General features: G+C 45.7%; 1 protein-coding gene across 10 annotated transcripts in view; it reads left to right on the top strand.

The window, feature by feature from the left end:
* The window catches only part of DLG5 (discs large MAGUK scaffold protein 5), a 120670-nt gene that overhangs the window by 67174 nt on the left and 37586 nt on the right, over positions 1–15910 (top strand). For all 10 annotated transcript variants that reach the window (XM_042240982.1, XM_027962304.2, XM_015104464.3 and 7 more), the window contains 2 exons: positions 12508–12767; positions 13953–14265. In XM_042240982.1, coding sequence (XP_042096916.1) covers positions 12508–12767; positions 13953–14265 — 573 coding nt within the window. The remainder of the gene's footprint in view (positions 1–12507; positions 12768–13952; positions 14266–15910) is intronic.

Raw genomic sequence — 15910 nt, 5'->3', positions numbered from 1 at the left:
TGACTTGCGTGTTTGCTCGAGGGATTTGTGGGCTCCCCAGCCCTCAGTGTGATTTATCTCAGAGGAAATGAGGCAGCTGGTGGGGAGGGTGCTGTGGGCTGGGGTCCCAGGACCTCTCCCTCTCTAGAAGTGGCAGACAGGTGGCTTTTTGTGTGTGGCTGCGTGTGTTTGCTTGCATGTGTATTTTGGGGGGCGGGCATAATGTAGCAGTTCTGTCTCCAAGGGACTGCAGTCAGAATGCGCTATCTGGATGCCCAAGTGATTTGGGGCAGAGATGGCCAAGCCTTGGTGGCGGGGAGGGGCAACGTAGGGGATATTTTTGCATCTTCTATCTTGACTACGGTAGTACCTACCTGATCTCTGGTTAAAGAAGAAAAAAAACCTTCAGTGTAGTGAAGTCACTCAGCCCTGGTGTCACTCCCTAGAGGTGACCAACCTCTCTGAACCCCATGGGATATTTCCATGTGGACATTTTCTGTGTCATACTTAACACACAAAGTTTTGTCTTTATTTTCTGCCACCTGCCTTTTTTTTTTTTAACTTGCAGTATATCATAGGTCTCCTTATATTTTCTGTAAATTTGAAACATCCAACAAGATATTTTATAGGCTAGCTGTCAGTATTTTATGAACAGCATTCTGTTTGTTGAGCATCATAGTAGTCTGCACTTTTTCCTGTTAGAAATAATTTTTTAGTGGGCACCCTTACATATATCATTGTGTTCCTTTGTGCGTGTTTTTCTAAAGTTTGGTTCTTAGAGATATCCCTGGAAGGTTCAAAGTAATGCTTTTCTTTAAAAAAAAAAAAAAGTTGGTTCTACCAGTTTATTTGGGAAGCTTGAGTCTCCAGGAAACTTCCCTCTCTTCCTTTTGGCCCTGTTACCGTTCTTTAAATATACTTTTTTCCCTGATGATTCATGGAAGTTGACTTCTTTTCCCCGATAACCCAGGAATTGGGTTTCTTAGTCTCCAAAGGGCCTGGCTCTCAGAGAAGCCCAGCGTGTTTTTGACCAGCGTGGAGCAGGATGTGAGTACAGCTGTTCCTGGCCTCCTTGTGGGGAACAACTCAGGCTGTGGCTGTCTTGCTGTGTGAATGGGACCAGGCCCTGGCTTTCTGCCTCCCCTGGGCCACTTCCACCCCCTCCTCACAGGCCGGACGGGAGTCATCTCTAAAGACTGCCGCCTGCCTGAGCTGAGAAGTGTATCAGCTTTTTCACTTCAGAACTCTGGGCCAAATGTAAATATTCTCTCTCAGACTGCTGTTAGCCTTAGCTGGGAAGCTAAACGTTTAGTTTGATGGTTAGTGTGTTTGTGCTGAACTGCCTACTAAGAACATAATCTTCTAACCATAAAAAGGAAAAATTCTAGACTGATAGGATAGTCTTTTAAATCCTCTGGTGTTAACTGTGGCTGTGGTTTTTCCAAAATTTCTCCAGAGGCTTTTGAGCACATTAGCACAGGCAGGATTCTCAGCCCTGTTTGTAGAGAAAAGCTGAGAAGTGTTAGGGGCCCCGTGAGCCTCTGAGTGTCTCGGTGCCGTCCTGTGGGAAAGGGACTGTTTTTGTGCCTTAAGGGCTCGGACAAGACATTAGGAGTTGAGAAAGGTAGATTTCAGCACACAATAAGCAGAACCCTCTTGTGCAGAGCTTTCAGCTGTGGAATGGGCAGAGCCTCGGCCGGGACAGTGTGAGGTATCAGCCTGATCTCCCCAGGGCTCCTTCTGATCCCAGAGCCTAGTGCATTAGCCGGCTGGATTGGGCATCAGAAAAGATCCCTGGGTCTGTTCTGTGGTTTTCTCTGATTGACCCTGTCTCAATGGGAAATTGTGACCCATCCTGGCAGCGGATTCACTGGTGCTAAGCTGTGCCTGGGCCATCATGCAGACCCCATCCAAGCTCCTTATGGTGGGCATCTGGGGACTATTTCCCAGTGAAGAGAGGCCAAGTCCAGCTTTTGTGTGGACTGGTGCTGGTGGGCTCTGCTGGGCTAATGCTCACAACAAGGTTTTTCTTTGCATCATTTCAAAGCCGCCTTTAAAATTAGGTTTTATCTTAATATTGGGCTAACATCATTTTTGTTTCCTTATTTTTTTAACGGAGGTATGATTGACATGTAACCTTGTATTAGTTTCAGGTCTACAACATAATGATTTGATACTTGTATTCATTGTGACAAGCTCACCTCTGTAAGTCTAGTTAACACTCATCAACTTACACAGGTAAAAGTTTTTCTTGTGATGAGAGCTAAATGAGCTTTGTTTCTTAATGAAGCTTGGAAGGCTGGACAGCTATGGGGGTGCATTTGGCTGTTCTACGCAGGGCTGCCACCTCGTGGAAAACTCTGGGAATGGCAGCAATGCCTTTGTTCCATGGTTCTTACCTGGCTTGGGGATGTTTAGAGTATAAAATGTTTGGAGTGATTTTTAACTGGACTGTTTGAGGTACTGCCCAGAAGACAGGGAAATCTGGTCCAGAAGCTGGATCGTTTCCAGATGTGAGCCTGAAGTCAGGAGAGCTCTCCACTGGCTCTGTGTATTCTGGGCATGTGTGGGCACATCCTTGTGGGATGCCTTTCTCACCCCTCACTGGTGGGCTCTGTGTCAGCTGATACCCTTGGGGTACTCCAGACCTCGTCTGTGCCTGGACAAATTCAGGGGTCCTTGGTCCGTTCTGCACTTGGGGGGTTATTTCTCCTTTGTCTAGTGATTTATGGAAAGAAATAATGTTATTATCTCCATCTTGCAACATACATAAAAATATATATTTTAAATAAGTAGTTTAGAGGTTTACATGTGAAATATAAAACTCCTTTTAGAAAAACTAATGAGAGAATATGTTCATGATCTCAAGGTAGGAAGCAAAGAATTTCTTCTTTTTTAATATAAATTTATTTATTTTCATTGGAGGTTAATCACTTTACAATATTGTATTGGTTTTGCCATACATCAACATGAATCTGCCACAGGTATACACGTGTTCCCCATCCTGAACACCCCTCCCACATCCCTCCCCGTACCATCCCTCTGGGTCTTCCCGGTGCAGCAGCCCCGAGCATCCTGTATCCTACATTGAACCTGGACTGGCGACTCGTTTCATATATGACATTATACACGTTTCAGTGCCATTCTCCCAAATCATCCCACCCTCTCCCTCTCCCACAGAGTCCAAAAGACTGTTCTATACATCTGTGTCTCTTTTGCTGTCTCGCATACAGGGTTATCGTTACCATCTTTCTAAATTCCATATATATGCGTTAGTATACTGTATTGGTGTTTTTCTTTCTGGCTTACTTCACTCTGTATAATAGGCTCTAGTTTCATCCACCTCATTAGAACTGATTCAAATGTATTCTCATTTTAAAATTTAAACTTCTCATTTTGTATTGGGGTATAGCTAATTAATAATGTTGTGATAGTCTCAGGGCTTCCCAGGTTGTGGTGAACAGCAAAGGGACTCAGCCATACATACACATGTATCCATTCTCCCCGAAACTCACCTCCAGTCCAGGCTGCCACATAACATTGAGCCGAGTTCTCTGTGCTACACAGTAGGTCCTTGTTGGTTATGTATTTTAATTATAGCAGTGTGTACCTGTCTATCTCAAGTTCCCTAACTATTCCTTCCCCCCGGCAACCATAAGTTCATTCTCTAAGTCTGTGAGTCTCATTTTATTTCATAAATAGGTTCATCTGTATCATTACTTTTTATATTCCACATATAAGGGATGTCATATGATGCTTCTCCTTCTCTGACTTACTTCACTCAGTGTGACAATCTCCGTGTCCATCCATGTTGCTGCAGATGGCATTATTTCATTATTTATAATATCTGAATAATATTCTATCATATATGTGTCCCACATCTTCTTTATCCTTGGAAGGAAAGAATTTCTTAAATAAAGCAGCCAAAGCGCAAACCATAAAGGAAATGATTGAGTGAGTTTTATCACATTAAAATGTGAAATTTTAGAAACAAGGGACACTAAGAAAATTTAAACGCTATATGTTGGGAAAAGATACTTGTAATGAATATAACTGGAAAAGGGTTAGTACCTGGAATTTAAAAGTCCTGCAGAAAGAAAGAAGTGGGGGAGGGAGGGGCAGGAGGGGAAGGAAAATAAAGGATATGAACAAGCAATTCATGGAAGAGGAAATGTGTATAGACAATAAACCTAAGGTCAACATAAGGAGAGCGTTGCCCTTTCTAGTAATCAGGAAAGCAAGTTTTTTTTTTTTTTTTAAAGACATTTTTTGGTCCATGAGGTAGGCATTACTTCAGAAATCTGACTGTTTTCATGGGTTCCAAGAGGTGGTGGAAACATCCCAAGTGTCTTTTGACTAATGAATGGACAAATAAAAGGCTGTACACATATGTGATGGAGTATTATTCATCTTTTAAAAGGAAGGGAATCCTGTCATGTAATGTAGCCTGGATGAACCTTGAGAACATGATGCTAAATGAAGGAAGTCAGTTACAAAGAGATCAGTAACGTGTGATTCCATTAATAAATAGCGTATGTACCTCTCGAGCCGCTGGATTCATAGACGCAGAGCAGAAGAGTGGCACCCAGGGACGGGGGGAAGGGGAAAGCTGGTTGTTGTTTAATGGGGACAGAATTTTGCAAGATGAGAAAGTTCCAGAGATTGGTTGCACAACAGTGTGAATATATGTGACACTACTGAAATATGTACTCAGAGGGTGAGAGCTGGCTGCGACAATTTTATGTTATGTGTATTTTATCTCAATTAAAAATTAAAAGGAAAACCTGGTGTTTGAAATCTTGGTGAGGCTGTGTTGATGACAGTGACTCTCAGAACTCCTGCCCAGAGCTGGTGGTGTATGAACTCGGAGAGCAGTTTTATATCATCCAGTCAGTGGGGAAAAGCCCATATTATGACCTTCAGCTCTGCTTCTAGATGTCCACCCTAGGGGAGCATCTCGCAGATGTGAGAGAGGAGATATGGACAGGGTTCACAGTAGTATCATTTATAACAGCAAAAAAGAAAAAGAAAGTAAAGACAATGTAAGGCACCCCACTCCAGCACTCGTGCCTGGAAAATCCCATGGACGGAGGAGCCTGGTGGGCCACAGTCCATGGGGTCGCTAAGAGTCGGACACGACTGAGCGACTTCACTTTCACTCTTGACTTTCACGCATTGGAGAAGGAAATGGCAACCCACTCCAGTGTTCTTGCCTGGAGAATCCCAGGGACGGAGGAGCCTGGCGGGCTGCCGTCTATGGGGTCGCACAGAGTCGGACACGACTGAAGCGACTTAGCAGGAGCAGCAGCAGCAAACATCTATCACAGTGACAGGGCGTGATGCAGAGCAGTCTTGTGGTCGCTGAGGGAGGAAAAAGGGTGGGAAATGGATGACTGGGAGTTTGGGATTAGCAGATGCAAACTGTTATATGTAGAACGGATAAACAGTGAGGTCATACTGTGCAGCACAGGGACATACACTTAACGTCCTGTGATAAAACAGTGGAAAAGAATGTAAAAAAGAACCTCTGTATTTATGTATAACGGACTCACTCTGTTGTATAGCAGAAAATAGCACACTGTAAATCACCTGTGTGTATGTGCTGAGTCGCTCAGTCGTGTCCGACTCTGTGCGACCCCATGGACGATAGCCCGCCAGGCTCCTCTGTCCATGGGGATTCTCCAGGCAGGAAGACTGGAGTGGGTTGCCATGCCCCCCTCCAGGGGGTCTTTCCAACCCAGGGATGGAACCTGGGTCTCCCGCATTGCAGGAGGATTCTTTACTGTCTGAGCCACCATACTTCAACCTAAAAAAATCTGTCCACAACATACACTACTATATTTTAAATAGATAGCCAACAAAGATCTACTGTACAGCGCAGGGAGCTATACTTGGAATATCTTATAATAACCTGTAACGGGAAAGAATCTAAAAAAAGACTACATAGACTACATATATATATATATATATAACCGAATCACTTTGCTATACACCTGAAATTAATACAACACTGCAAATCAGTTATATTTAATAGAATTTTTAAAAATCTAAAAATGTATGATGTACTTCTACAGTGAAATACAGCCTGCACCACTGCCTAAGCCTCAAAAGCAGAATTGCATACAAGGAAGCACATGTAACACCATTAGGAATTTTCATGAGTACATTAGTTGCTGCCAAGTTGCTTCAGTCGTGTCTGACTCTGTGCAACCCCATAGACGGTAGCCCACCAGGCTCCCCCGTCCCTGGGATTCTCCAGGCAAGAACACTGGAGTGGGTTGCCATTGCCTTCTCCAATGCATGAAAGTGAAAAGTGAAAGTGAAGTCGCTCAGTTGTGTCTGACCCTCAGCGACCCCATGGACTGCAGCCTTCCAGGCTCCTCCATCCATGGGATTTTCCAGGCAAGAGTACTAAGTAGTGGAAGTAAAATATGCATTCTGATGGTTGATAGCAAACATAGGGGAGCAATTCTGGAGGGGGATGTGAGGGGTACTGAGTAAGAGAAGGATATATTGAGGGCTTTGGCTAAGCATCTGTAATAATTTATATCTTCGGAAAGCAGTTTGAGATATGTGACAAAGTAGAGTTGGCCCTCTATATCCTTGAGTTTCACATCGGAAGATTCAACCAACCAGAAATTGGGGGGGGGGCGGGGAATACCAGAAAGCTTGGAAAAGCAAAGCTTGTATTTGCCTTGCTGGCAACTATTTCCGAAGCATTTATATTGTGTTAGGCATTATGCATAATCTAGAGATGATGTAAAGGATAGGGAGCATGCGCATAGACAGAGGAGCCTGGCAGGCTGCAGTCCATGGGGCCGCAAAGAGTCAGACACGCGTATACCACGTGATATAAAAGATCGGAGCATTCATGGATTTTGGTATCTGAAAGGGGTCTTGGAATCAATCCCTCATTGACTGCCTTAAGATGAGAGCACAGTAGTGGGTTCTTATCATTTTATTGCATTATTTGCTGTGCTTTACTGTATGTTTGGAAGATACTGCATTGTTTTTTAAGAAGACTTTAAATGATGAAGTGAGGCTCCATCAGTGGTTTTCTGACCATTTCTCAGCATGCAGTCCTGATCTGCAGTAGCGAATCATTTTTATGAAACTATTGATGATTTTAATCACCTGAGGAGCCTGGGTACTGTTTTTTAAAATGAGGTTTCTAGTTTAGTGTTGTAAAATTTCCTTTGAAGGAAAGGGTTTTGCCTTAAAAAAAAAAAAAAGAAAAAAGGAGAAAAGAAAAGGAAGAAGACTGAAAGCCCTGAGTGAGCTGATTTCTGTGATTCCCTTTCCTCCCATAGTCCACAGCCCTAGGAGATAATGTCTCAGAGGGGTGAACTCACTTTCCCTGTCTCTGAAAAATTCTGACATTTGAATGAGCTCTTTCTTGTTAATCATATTTATTATTCCCTCCAAAGGGAATATTCAGTATTTCTAGGTTTTGCTTTTCTTGACTGCAAAGATCTTCTGATAACCCAGAATCCATGTTGGATGGAGCCAGGTGATTCCTGGACTGGAGCTGGAACAGTTAAACAGGCTTTTCTGGTTCAGTGCTATCATTTGAGGAATAAGGAAATAAACCCACGCAAGGGCTCAGATCCCCTGAGGTGCTTAGCGGAGGTCAGCAGACCCTGACCATCTCTTAGCTCATCGTGTAGTTTGTAAGTCAGAGTAGAGCACTCTTGCTTAAAACCCTCCTGTGGTTCCCATGTCACTCGGGATACAGTCTTTGCTGTACGCCTTGCAGCCGTGTCCGCCTCTCTGGCCTTTTTTGTGTGTGTCCACTCCTGCTGGTTCACTGGGCTCCAGTCCCTCTGCCCTGCCCTTCTGTTTGTGCGTGGAGGGTGGCTGGTGGCTCCTGCCTCAGGGCCTTTGAACCTGCTCGCTCCTCTGCCGGGTGTGCTCCTGGCTGCCGCTCTTCGTTTGCACCCGAGCTCAGAATTCACCTTTTGAGAGACTCCTCTTCAGGCTTTAGCTTCTCTCCTGACCTACTCTGTGGCTCAAAAATCTCTCTCCAGCTTATTATTCTATTTTATTTTTTATTTCCTTGACAGCTCTTCTTACACTCAGGTTATTTTATTTGGCCTGTTTTTCTAACTAACTACCTATCTCTGTCCCTGTGTATGTCTGTATCATCCCATCAGGTTAAGAGGGCCTGAGACCACAGTCACTGTGTCTGACCAGCATCACCAGCATCTAGAGAGGACTAGAACATCTTAGGTACTTGTGTTGGGGTACTCAGTATCACCCCCAGGTTTGGTGATTTGCTAAAAGGATTTGTACAACTTAGCATATAATTGTACTCACAGATAAAATTTATTTCAGTTAAAGGACACAAAATCAGCCATGGAAAGGGGTCAGTTCAGTTCAGTTGCTCAGTCATGTCTGACTCTTTGCAACCCCATAGACTGCACCATGCCAGGCCTCCCTGCTCATCTCCAGCTCCTGGAGTTTACCCAAACCCATGTCCATTGAGTTGACGATGCCATCCAACCATCTCATCCTTGGTCATCCCCTTCTCCTACCTTCAACCTTTCCCAGCATCAGGGTCTTTTAAATGAGTCAGCTCTTTGCATCAGGTGGCGAAAGTATTGGAGTTTCAGCTTCAGCATCAGTTCTTCCAATGAACACTCAGGACTGACCTCCTTTAGGATGGACTGGTTGGATCTCCTTGCAGTCCAAGGGACTCTCAAGAGTCTTCTCCAACACCACAGTTCAAAAGCATCAGTTTGGAACTCAGCTTTCTTTATAGTCCAACTCTCACATCCATACATGACTACTGGAAAAACCATAGCCTTGACCAGATGGGCCTTTTTTGGCAAAGTAATGTCTCTGCTTTTTAATATGCTATCTAGGTTGATCATAACTTTCCTGCCAAGGAGTAAGCATCTTTTAATTTCATGGCTGCAGTCACCATCTGCAGTGATTTTGGAGCCCCCAAAAATAAAGTCTGTTACCATTTCCACTATTTCCCCATCTATTTGCCATGAAGTGATGGAACCGGAAGCCATGATCTCAGCTTTTTTAATGTTGAGCTTTAAGCCAACTATTTCACTCTCCTCTTTCACTTTCATCAGAGGCTCTTTAGTTCTTCTTCACTTTCTGCCATAAAGGTGATGTCATCTGCATATCTGAAGTTATTGATGTTGCTCCGGCAATCTTGATTCCAGCTTGTGCTTCCTTCAGCCCAGCGTTTCTCATGGTATACTCTGCATAGAAGTTAAATAGGCAGGGTGACAATATACAGCCTTGACGTACTCCTCTTCCTATGTGGAATCAGTCTGTTGCTCCATGTCCAGTTCTAACTGTTGCTTCCTGACCTGCATACAAGTTTCTCAGGAGGCAGGTCAGGTGGTCTGGTATTCCCATCTCTTGAATTTTCCACAGTTTGTGGTGATCCACACAGTCAAAGTCTTTGGCATAGTCAGTAAAACAGCAATAAATGTTTTTCTGCAGCTCTCTTACTTTTTTGATAATCCAACAGATGTTGGCAAATTGATTTCTGGTTCCTCTGCCTTTTCTAAATCCGGCTTGAACACCTGGAAGTTCTTGGTTCATGTACTGTTGAAGCCTGGCTTGGAGAATTTTGAGCATTACTTTGCAAGCATGTGAGATGAGTGTAACTGTGCAGTAGTTTGAACATTCTTTGGCATTGCTTTTCTTTGGGATTGGAATGAAAACTGACCTTTTCCAGTCCTGTGGCCACAACTGAGTTTTCCAAATTTGCTGGTGTCATCTTTTAGGATTTGAAATAGCTCAACTGGAATTCCATTACCTCCACTAGCTTTGTCTGTAGTAATGCTTCCTAAGGCCCACTTGACTTCACATTCCAGGATGTCTGGCTCTAGGTGAGTGATCGTGATTATCTGGATTGTGAAGATGTTTTTTTGTATAGTTCTTTTGTGTAATCTTGCCACCTCTTCCTGATACCTTCTGCTTTCGGTTAGATCCATACCATTTCTGTCCTTTATTGTGCTCATATTTGCCTGAAATATTCCCTTGGTATCTCTAATTTTCTTGAAGCTATCTCTAGTCTTTCCCATTTGTTGTTTTCCTCTATTTCTTTGCACTGATCACTGAGGAAGGCTTTCTTATCTCTTGCTATTCTTTGGAACTCTGCATTCAAACGGGTATATCTTTCCTTTTCTCCTTTGCTTTTTGCTTCTCTTCTTTTCACAGCTATTTGTAAAGCCTCCACAGACAACCATTTTGCTTTTTTGTATTTCTTTTTCTTGGGGATGGTCTTGATCCCTGTCTCCTGTATAATGTCACGAACTTCCTTCCATAGTTCATCAGGTACTCTGTCTAGCAGATCTAATCCCTTGAATCTGTTTGTAACTTCCACTGTATAATCCTAAGGGATTTGATTTAGGTCATACCTGAATGGTCTAGTGGTTTTCCTACTTTCTTCAATTTAAGTCTGAATTTGGCAATAAGGAGTTCATGATCTGAGCCACAGTCAGCTCCTGGTCTTGTTTTTGCTGACTGTATAGAGCGTCTCCATTTTTGGTTGCAAAGAATATGATTAATCTGATTTCGGTGTTGACCATCTGGTGATGTCCATGTGTAGAGTCTTCTCTTGTGTCATTGGAAGAGGGTGTTTGCTATGACCAGTGCGTTCTCTTGGAAAAGCCCTATTAGTCTTTGCCCTGCTTCATTCTGCATTCCAAGGCCAAATTTGCCTGTTACTTCAGGTGTTTCTTGACTTCCTACTTTTGCATTCCAGTCCCCTATAATGAAAAGGACTTCTTTTTGGGGTGTTAGTTCTAGAAGGTCTTATAGGTCTTCATAGAAGTGTTCAACTTCAGCTTCTTCAGCATTAATTACTGGTCAGGGCATAGACTTGGATTACTGTGATATTGAATGGTTTGCCTTGGAAATAAACAGAGATCATTCTGTCATTTTTAAGATTGCATCCAAGTACTGCATTTTGGACTCTTTTGTTGACTATAATGGCTACTCCATTTTTTCTAAGGGATTCTTGCTCACAGTAGTAGATATAATGGTCATCTGAGTTAAATTCACCCATTCCAGTCCATTTTAGTTCACTGATTCCTAGAATGTCGACATTCACTCTTGCCATCTGTTTGACCACTTCCAGTTTACCTTGATTCATGGACTTAACATTCCAGGTTCCTATGCAATATTGCTCTTTATAGCATCAGACTTTGCTTCTGTCACCTGTCACATCCACAACTGGGTGTTGTTTTTGCTTTGGCTCCATCTCTTCATTCTTTCCGGAGTTATTTCTCCACTGATCTCCAGTAGCATATTAGGCACCTGCCAACCTGGGGAGTTCATCTTTCAGTGTCCTATCTTTTTGCCTTTTCATACTGTTCATAGGGTTCTCAAGGCAAGAATACAGAAGTGGTTTTCCATTCCCTTCTCCAGTGGACCGCATTTTGTCAGAACTCTCCACCATAATCTCTCCGTCTTGGGTGGCCTTACATGGCATGGCTCATAGTTTCACTGAGTTAGACAAGGCTGTGGTCCATGTGATCAGATTGGTTAGTTTTCTGTGATGGTGGTTTTCAGTCTGTCTGCCCTCTGTTGGAAAAAGATAAGAGGCTCATCTCTTCCTGATGGGAGAGACTGACTGAGAGGGAAACTGGGTCTTATTCTGATGGGTGGGGCCATGCTCAGTAAATCTTTAATCCAGTTTTCTGTTGATGGGTTGGGCTGTGTTCCCTCCCTGCTATTTACCTGGGGCCAAAACTATGGTGGAGGTAATGAAGATAATGGTGACCTCCTTCAAAAGATCCCATGCATGCACCCTGCACTCACTGCCCCCAACCCTGCAGCCGGCCACCACCGACCCACGCCTCTGCTGGAGACTCCTGGACACTCCTGGGCAAGTCTAGGTCAGTTTCTTGTGGGGTCACTGCTCCTTTCTCCTGGAAAGGGTTGCATGGGGCAAAGTCCAGAGGAAACTGGTTGATGGGTTCTGAGAATCCTGCTGTGGAGTCACACAGGACAGGCTTAGTTCCCCCAGCACTGAATCATGACAACACGTGAGACTCCTAACCAGGGAAGCCCATGAGATTCTCCCTGCCCAGGAAGCTTTTACTGGGAGTGGCCATATACATAGCCCCTTGCTTAGCATGTTATGAAATTCAGGACTCCCAGAAGAAAGCCCAAGACTCACTGTCCATCCACTCCAGTCATGGAAAACCCTTCCGATCACTTGGGAAAAGTTTTATATCAGTGCAGTGGACTACTTACCATTCATGTTGCCAGACACCAGCCAAGGGTCAGCTTGCAAGCAGGCCTCCCTAAGGTTAGACGTCTCAGACCTGCTATAATAGCTCTTTCCTGAACATTACTGAAGGAATGTTTGTGAATGAGTGAATCAGCTCAGTGTGACTGCAGGGCCTGTGGAATCAGACCGTGAGACTCCTGAAGGCCACAGGGTATAACCTCTCCTCCCTTGTCAACAGTCCTTCCCCCAGACAGACGGAGGCCAGTTTGTCCTGCTTCCTGCCCTCCAACCTTTGGTTAGCATGATTCTCTGGCCCCCAGGTGCTGAAGCACAACGGGTCATCAGAAATCCTCAACAAGCTGTACGACACGGCCCTGGACAAGCTGGAGGTGGTGAAGAAGGACTATGATGCCCTGCGGAAGCGGTACAGCGAGAAAGTCGCCATCCACAGCTCGGACCTGAGCCGCCTGGAGCAGCTGGAGGAGGAGAACCAGCGCCTGCTGAAGCAGACGGAGATGCTGACCCAGCAGAGGGACACGGCCATCCAGCTGCAGCACCAGTGTGCCCTCTCCCTGAGGAGGTAGGAGCCTGGGCCGCTACGGGAGGCAGCAGCTGGCCTGTCTTTCATTCTCGGAGAATGGCCCGAGGGCCGAGTGCTGCCTTCCCTGCCAGGGACCACTCTCTCCTCTGTGGGCTCTTGGTTATCTGCGAGGCTCCCTGCCACATCTCCAGAAACCACCTTCCTGACTCTCAGCATGCCGCGGGCACTGTGCTCGTCTCCCGTCTGAGTGGCTCAGGTGTTCTGACCATCCTGGTTCTGAGCTTGCCCCACAAGCCTCTCCCTCCCTGTCTCTCAGTCACCTAACAGACAGGGAAGTTAATTGTCCTAGGCAGTATTTCTTCCAAAAGTTCTACTTTTTATTAAGGTAGATAATCTGTAGGGCTCTGACCGCAGCCCTCAAACAGTGTTTCTTAAGTACATTTCTGCAGCATAGCTGTCCTCTGAGTTGCCTATCAGCTTTATATGAAAGGTAGTCTCCGGCTGTAAGGGGGTTTGGGAATTGCCAGCTGGCACATAAACAGGTGTCTGCCCTGCAGGACTTCTCAGAGCCTTTACTCTGGTACTGGGCACTAGATTCTCCCAGGAGGGGCAGATGCAATGTCTCCTAAACATCGGTCCGTAAAGGGCACACCTTCTTCAGTGGAGCACCATGCAGGGTTGGTGCTCCAAGGAACCCACATTCAGACATGCTGCTCTGGAGCTGCAGGCTTTAATTTGCAGGGCTACCTTCATGGAAGGATCTTCCTTGCCTGAAAGGACTGAGCTGTGCCCTGATGCCAACCTGGTGACCTTGGACCAGTCACCTGTATCTCAAAGCCTTATCATCTGTATCTGTGAAATGAGGTGGCCAGACTCAGTGATCATTCAGGCCACTTTTATCTTTCATAGGCTGCGATTCTAGTATTATTTTTTTTAATTTATAAAAATAATGTAGCTTGACCATGGAAGAAAGAAAGAATTCTGGGGTTTTTTTGTTGTTGTTGTTCTGGTAGAGCAGAGGCAGTGAAGTCTTCCGTGGAACTTCCCGTATGTGTAAAAGGTTGAGAAAAAGTCTGGGTCCAGGGGCACTGGTCCTTCATGACTTTTCTCTCTTGGGGGTGTGGAGAATGACCTCTCTCAAATCTTCGTGCTTCACTGTCCAGCACAGCAGAGCTGGCTGGGCAGGTCCCCATCCCCCACGTCCTGGCTGCCCCTCTGCCCCAGGTTCGAGGCCATTCACCATGAGCTGAACAAAGCCACGGCCCAGAACAAGGACCTGCAGTGGGAGATGGAGTTACTGCAGTCAGAGCTGACGGAGCTGAGGACCACACAGGCGAAAACCGCCAAGGAGTCGGAGAAGTACAAGGAGGAGCGGGACGCAGTGTACAGCGAGTACAAGCTCATCATGAGCGAGCGCGACCAGGTCATCTCCGAGCTGGACAAGCTGCAGACCGAGGTAGAGCTGGCCGAGTCCAAGCTCAAGAGCAGCACATCTGAGAAGAAGGCGGCCAGCGAGGAGATGGAGGCACTGCGGCAGGTAGGAAGGTGGTGAGGGAGCAAGGGCTGTGGTGCATTGCTGCTTGGAGCAGCGGGGAGCTGATGGCTTCTCGCCTTAGGCCTGCTGCTGGCTGGGCTGTCGGATGTCGCCTGGGCGGCTGCTGAGCTCACACTCGGTGCCAGGCTCTGGTCAGGCTGCATCGGACACAGGTGAGGTCCAGCTATGGTCCCGGGTATCTGGAGCTGACAGTGTAGGAAGAAGGTTGGATGACACATGCAGACGCTCCCCCATGCCCTTGGGGATGTGATGGTTGATGAGTCTCCAGCTGGAAGTCAGCTCAAGGACTTGCTCATTAAGAAGATATCCCAAGGCTAGGGTCCCAGAGCCATAGATACATCTGGCCTTGCGAGTCAGGAAGAGCACACTCAGTGTTCCTTTCCCCCGACATCTGAGGAATCTGCTCTGTGGAGGGGTAGTTGGGCTCCTGATGGGAAGATGGTCTACTAGGCTGAGTCCAAGGGCCCTTTCAAGCCTTGCTTCCTGGGGGACATATCTGCAGAGAGTGGGGCTCAGGAGCATCCAAATTGAGCTGCTGAGCTTGACTGCTGAGTGACCAGTGTGGCATCTCTGCATCTTTCCTGCCTCGCCACCCAGGCCTCATTGCTGACACTGCTTACTCCTATGACCAGGTGTGTTCTGCTGAGTCGGAGCACAGGACCGTGGACATAGGCCCGTGGACTCTCCCTATTTGAGATTGCCTTTGCATTCTGTTGCTGCTGAACTTGATCAGAGCAGATTGTCTTTCCACTGGAGTAGTTCTCCATTCATTCTTCTCAATTCTACTTTGCTCTGCAGGTCCATTAGAATAAAGGCTTGAAAACTGGCCTGTGAAAAGTGAAAAGAAGGTGTTAAAGGTCGGGCGGTTTGGGCAGAGAGAGTGTATGCATGGATTGTTGCAGCCAGAGCCCCCTGGACTGAGCCTGAGGCGGGGCTGATACCCCAGGGGCGGCCAGGGCTGATACCCGAGGGGTGGCCAGGGCCTGGGGAGCCTCTCTCTGGACAGTGATGCTGCCTCAGGCCCTGGCAGTGCTGGGAGCAGTGCTTGGAGGGCAGACCTCCTCAACCACGTGACCTCTTACCTCTCTCAGAGCTCTGGGCCTCTCAGTTGCCTCATCTACAGCATCCGCTTCACAGGGTGGTTGCAACCATCAGCTGAATTAACATTGAAAACACACTTAGAATAGTATCTGCGTAAAGTAGGGATGAGTTAAGTCTTTATTATCAGGGTTATTTTTATGCCCATCTGAACTTTACCACCCTGTTAGGATTAGGGTGCATCCTATGAAATTGTTTTTATAGGCAAAAATGGGCCAAATAATGACAGTTTCATGCAGAGAGAGTGAGACTTCTCCACATCATCAAGGTGAAAGCCATCGTGAAAAGGAATATTTTTTCTTTGATGAATAAAAGACCATAATGAAGATATTCTTTTTTTTTTTAATTGCTGTAAAAGTCACATAATATAAAACAAACTATTTTAATGGTATTGGACTGCACAGTTCAGTGGTACTAAGTTGATTCACATTGTCATGTAGCTCTTACCATCATTCATCTCTCGAATTTTCACCTTTCTAAGCTGAAACTTTGTCCCAATTAGACACTAACTCCCCATCCCTCCGCCACC

The sequence above is a fragment of the Ovis aries genome, chromosome 25 (assembly GCF_016772045.2).
Source record: "Ovis aries strain OAR_USU_Benz2616 breed Rambouillet chromosome 25, ARS-UI_Ramb_v3.0, whole genome shotgun sequence".
Lineage (NCBI taxonomy): Eukaryota > Metazoa > Chordata > Mammalia > Artiodactyla > Bovidae > Ovis > Ovis aries.
This window is presented reverse-complemented; position numbering and strand designations above follow the sequence as displayed.